This window comes from Terrapene carolina, unplaced genomic scaffold, assembly GCF_002925995.2.
Source record: "Terrapene carolina triunguis isolate 2854851 unplaced genomic scaffold, T_m_triunguis-2.0 Scaffold675, whole genome shotgun sequence".
Taxonomy (NCBI): domain Eukaryota; kingdom Metazoa; phylum Chordata; order Testudines; family Emydidae; genus Terrapene; species Terrapene triunguis.
In genome coordinates, this window is record NW_020665026.1 from 648,097 (window position 1) to 653,202 (window position 5,106).

At 56.7% G+C, this 5,106-nt stretch overlaps 1 protein-coding gene across 1 annotated transcript; it reads right to left on the reverse strand.

Moving 5' to 3' along the window:
- Positions 1 to 6: 6 nt before the first annotated feature.
- VPS72 (vacuolar protein sorting 72 homolog) lies at positions 7 to 4,782 on the reverse strand. The gene is made up of 6 exons (XM_026659768.2): positions 4,594 to 4,782; positions 4,002 to 4,154; positions 2,997 to 3,108; positions 2,546 to 2,725; positions 1,406 to 1,550; positions 7 to 644 (listed from the first exon to the last, which is right to left on the reverse strand). The coding sequence occupies exons 1-6, from the start codon at positions 4,705 to 4,707 to the stop codon at positions 254 to 256; spliced, it is 1,095 nt and encodes a 364-aa protein (XP_026515553.1). The 5' UTR covers positions 4,708 to 4,782; the 3' UTR covers positions 7 to 253.
- Between the last annotated feature and the right edge of the window lie 324 nt (positions 4,783 to 5,106).

Consider the following 5,106-nt stretch of genomic DNA (forward strand, 5'->3'; position numbering starts at 1 on the left):
TTGTTTTTCGTAGGGTCTCCCAGGAGAGAGGGGCTGTGCACGCTGGTCTGATCTGGTAGGACCGCTGCAGGCATTGCTTTTTTTATTAAAAAAATAAAATAATAAAGAGCAATGAACCACCACCCGTTTGAGTTTGAAAAACAAAAATACGTAAGGAAGAAGAAGGAGGGGTGGGTCAATATTGAGCCACCCAAAGGTGCCTGTGTCCGTTTAAGAAGTTCCCTCCTGGAAAGGGAACAGACACTCCTGGGCTTTATGTGGCCGGGACGGTTTGTTTGATGATGATTTTCTGCCGGGTTGCCCGGACATTTGGATCCATTGCAGGTGGCCCCGCCCCCAGGGCCGCAGAAGCCGCCGCATTGGGCAGCCCATGGGCAGTGATGTATTTCTTGTAGGCCTCACGGATGATTTTGAAGGCCCGGATGTTGGAGTAGGGGATGTCGGTGATGGGGTCCCGGTAGACGGCCGGCTTGTGGGTGACGGGGCAGATCTCCTTCACGGGCAGCTTGGGCTGCTTGGCCTTAGGGAAGAAGCGCTCAAAGGTCTCGTCGTCGCTGAAGGTGATGAAGGTACGAGAGCATTTGCCAGCCGGGGAGGCAGCAGCCTGGGGAGCCTCTGCTGTTTGCTGCATGTCTTGATCCAACCTGGGGGTGGGGAGAAAACACATGAATCAGCTCGAGCTTCAAATGCAACAGCGGGAGTAAGAACGTCCAGGGCTCTGGGGATGAGGGGGCACAAGGACACCCAGGGCTTTTGGAGAGGTGCGGGGGGAGACAAAGGATGTACCAGGCACTTGTGCAGAGGTTGCCTGGAGATCTTTACTGAGCACAAGTCAGGGTGCAAACCCCCCACAAATCCCAGCTTGGGGCAGCAGGTTCTAGCGAAAGGAGGCATGGCCCTGCCTTGTCCAAGCCTGAGTTCTAATCCTACCAGCCCCACCCGGGATAGCCTTGGAGTACGGGAGGTGCTAGGGAGCAGCATGGGCCTGAGCGGTGTTTGAAACTCAACCTAGGTCCAGGAGGGAATTCCACAACTGGCCCCTGTCCTCAGCCAGAGACTAACCCGGGCCCAAACACCTGTCGCCTCGGGGCATCCAGATCACACTCGTGCTGCTAACGACAAAGAAATGGGTGGCTGTTGGGACTCAGGATCCACTTCAGAGAAGCAGCTAAAGGCTGGGACGCCAAAGAGGACTGACTGAATGGCTGGGGTCTGCAAGATGGGGCTGACGTCTCCCACGAGCTGGCGAAGGGGAATCCCCTAGCAAGCGGGGTTGGTGCCTGCCAGCCAGAGTGCAGGAGTCAGCAGGGACAGTGAGACCTAGGAGGGAGCTGGCAGCCCATCCCGAGGGGCCGGAGTTCAAACTAGGGAGATGGGAGGAGTGAATACAACCCCCAACACCTACCCTTCCACATCCACGTTCTCCTCCTTCACCCCGAGGTCAGTGATCAGCGGCATGGTCCCCGAGTAGTAGCGGATCACCGGCCCCACGCACTTCCGCTTCTTCTGCACATGCTTCCTCTTGTCAGCTTCCAGCCGCTCGTAAGTCTCTGCAAGGGCGATTGAACCGAGGGTGAACGGAGCAGGGCTCGGAACAATGGGGCAGCTTGGAAAACACCATCAGTCAACGATCCGGCTACTGAGCCCACTCGACTGCCCTCAGAGCTCTGGGCTCTTTGCTTCACACTGGGAGGTACCACATGGAAGCACTGCAAGAGCCATTAACTGTGACTCCAGCATTTCAGAGGGATTTGTGCCACACCAGAAGCTCTCACACTGCAGGTTGCAGGTCACCAATGGTCTGCAAACTCCTTCCTGGCGATCTGAGAACAAGGAGGGACACACGGGCTCCCATAAGGGGTGGCTGGTATCTGAATGAGCCAGAGAACTCCTGTGTTATGCCTATAATTCTGAACCATTCATGATGGTGAGGGGAGGTGCCTAGGCACGTCTATACATCATCCACAGAACTAATGCTTGGGTAGCATTATCCACGCTTAAAGTTGGGGAAACCGAGGCACAGAGCGGTGAAATGAATGGCCCATGGCAGAGATAGAAATAAAACCCGGAGTCCAGATTCCACCCCCACACCGCTCTAACCACTAGACTCCACTCCCCTTCAAGAACTGGGAACAGAACCCCAGAGTGCTAGCTCCAGGTCCCCTGTTCTACTACTAGATAATACACCCTTCCACAGCTGGCACTCGAACCTGGGCGTTCCGATTCCCAACCTTGTGCTCTGCCTATCAGATCATGTTGTCTCCAGTGGACCAGTACAGCCCTGACTGGTGCGCCAGGGTCCTGCTGCCAACCTGAGTGAAGAGACCGTGTGTTTCCCAGGGCCTCCCATTCAGCTGGGAGCACAAGGGCTCGGACTGCTCTAAGTCCCATTCTTACATAAGCCCCTAACCCCAGTCATGTCACTCCCTGACCCCACGCCGCTCATGTCTCTTCTTTGTGTGGCTCAATTCTGCCACTGCAGTGGGGTGAGGGCTATTGCCTGAAGACCTCACCAGCCTCTTGCCCTCCTACCCATGTCACTCACCCAGAGACCGCAGGTTAATCTCCTCTGTGATCTTGGCCTCCTCCAGCAGCTCCTCCTGCGTCAGCGGCCTGTCATAGTTCGTCCCCCCCTTCTTGCGCTTCGACTGCACCTGACGCTCCTGGACACGCAGGAAGGTCTGGCGCGTGTGCTCCGTAGTCGACTGGCGCATGTACTTGCGGCCTGTAAGCCCAAGGAGTGGGAGGGAAAGTCAGGACATTGGGTAAGGCAAGCAGAGACAGCGTAGCTACCAAGAAACCAGCAAAGCAGCCCCACAATGATTCCTCCCTTTCTGTGGATCACAGCTCAACCCAGCAGCTGTACTTGAATAACCTTGAATCAAACCTCTGCCCTGCAAATCGATGCAGCAGCTTCGAGAAAACCTTACAAACAACTGGTTTCTGCTCACCTAAAGGCAATAAATTTGACCCTAATGAGCATCAGACACACTTACTGTCTCCCACTTCATCCTGGAGTTCCAGGGGCGCAGACTTCTCCTCTCGCACCTTCTGGGAGCTGCTAGCAGCTGTATCGGGCTTCTTGGGTCTCAGGCTTTTGATGGGCTCCTAGTGGGTTCAGAAAAGAGGTGATGCAATGAAAGATAGAACCTCTTGGGGGCTTGCTATTTAATGCTGCTTTGGAGATTCCAACCCCATTTAAATAAAGAGCCACAAGGGATTTTGGAGCTTGTTTTTGAGAGAGGGCCCCTGCCAACATAAACGCCTTTAAAAAGAAAAGTGCTTTGCCCATATTACTAGTTACACCTTTGATTACAGAAAGAACATTTTCAACCTCTGATTTACGTTGACCATTGCTGCAGTCTGTTTAGTATGGCCGGTTTCTAACCACTAGACATCACTCCCTCCAAAAGCCAGAATAGAACCCAGGAGTCCTGACTGCCTATCTCCTAGTTAAACATGAGGCCACACTCCATCCCAAAGCTGGAAATAGAACCCAGGAGTCCTGCCCAGGAGTCTGCACTCCCACTCCTGAAAGGCACTAATTGAAGATGTTTTCAAGGTTCTGCTGCTGATCATAAACGAAACAGCCTATAAATGGAATAGCTGCCAACTCCCCGGCTACCCCCTAAACTAGATTACAATCTGGTTGAACTGAGAGTTTTGGCAGCAGCTTTCATGTGGGTCCCTCCCTCAGCCCAACACGACTATATCAGAAACAGCGGTTAGACAGCTGGTGAGTTGAGACCACTGCCTGTCATGCTGACTGTGGTTGTCTTGTTGTTTCCTTGCGCGCCTCCGTCTGCGTCCACCTGGTGTCTCCTGTCTTGTACTTCAATTGGATGCTCTTTGGGGCAGAGACCATCATTTTCTTCGCTGTCCATACAACATCCAGCACACTGGAGTCCTGGTCCATGACTGGTGGGTGCTCTTAGGTGCTACCCCAATATACAACCATAGGCTGGGTCACCCAGCACCACAACCAGCTGCTCCGTCCTCACCTTGTAAGCCTTGGTGACCACCCTGCGTTTCCTCTTGGGCTCGTCATCGTCCTGGTCACTGGCCGGCTCGTCGCCCTCATCAATGTCGAAGTCCGAGTCCACTTCATCGTCGCTGTCTGACTGGTCGCCTTTGTACTCGTCATCTCCCGACTCCTGCCCGGGGGGGGGGCAAACAACAGTCACGGCTGAGCTGATCCCACTGCCCCTTTGGGAGTCCCACTCCCCCAGGCATGCTCCCCCCCATGAGCCCCACTGCCCCCACCCCAACACACACTGGCCCCACCACAGCTGTCCCCCAAGTGGCCCACAACCCCCCAACTCAACCTCCACAGGGCCTTGCTGCACACTCCCCCGCCCCCCAACTCTGCTCCCCAAGGGGCCCATTTCCCCCCACAAAGCCCCCCACGCTACCCTCTTGGGGCCCCTCACAGCCCCCCCCCCCAGGGGCACTGCTCCCCTCCCACAGCTCCATCTCCCAGCCCCCACCCAGCCTCTCCCAGCCCCCTACAGTTCCCCCTGGGCCACTGCCCCTCCCGGGCCCCCTCACAGCCCCCCCCGGGCCACTGCTCCCCCCCTCAGCCTCTCCCCCCACCTCCGTGAAGCCCCCGTAGGTGGTCTGGTAGAACTCATCCTCCTCGGCATTCAGCAGCCCCGCCAGCCGGTTCCCCGCCGTGCGGCGCGGCGCCCTGCCCCCCGCCAGGCTCATCCCGCTCCGCCGCCGCCGAGCCAGCGAGCGACTGCTCCGGCCTGGCCCAGGGGAGAGCGAGCGCACGCCGAGACAAATCACCCCGTCCCGGCTCGGAGCGCCGAGAGATCGAGGCGGGAGGAGCGGCCAGGGAAGAACGATCGAGCACTGAGAGATCGATGGAAGATGGGAGGAGCTTGAAGGAGGGCCTGCCCACCTGTCTTCCCTATATCAGGGCTGTCCCTACCCTTCTCCCCCCCCCAGTCACAATACCCCCCACAGCTACTCCTGATCTCCCCTACAACAGGGTTTTAGGGGGGGGGGTCGTCTCCCCTCCACATGCTGACCCAGATCAGCCCTACTTAGCTTGTGAGAGTTATCCAAGCACCCAGCCCAAGGGGGGCAGCAACTTTTACCCCT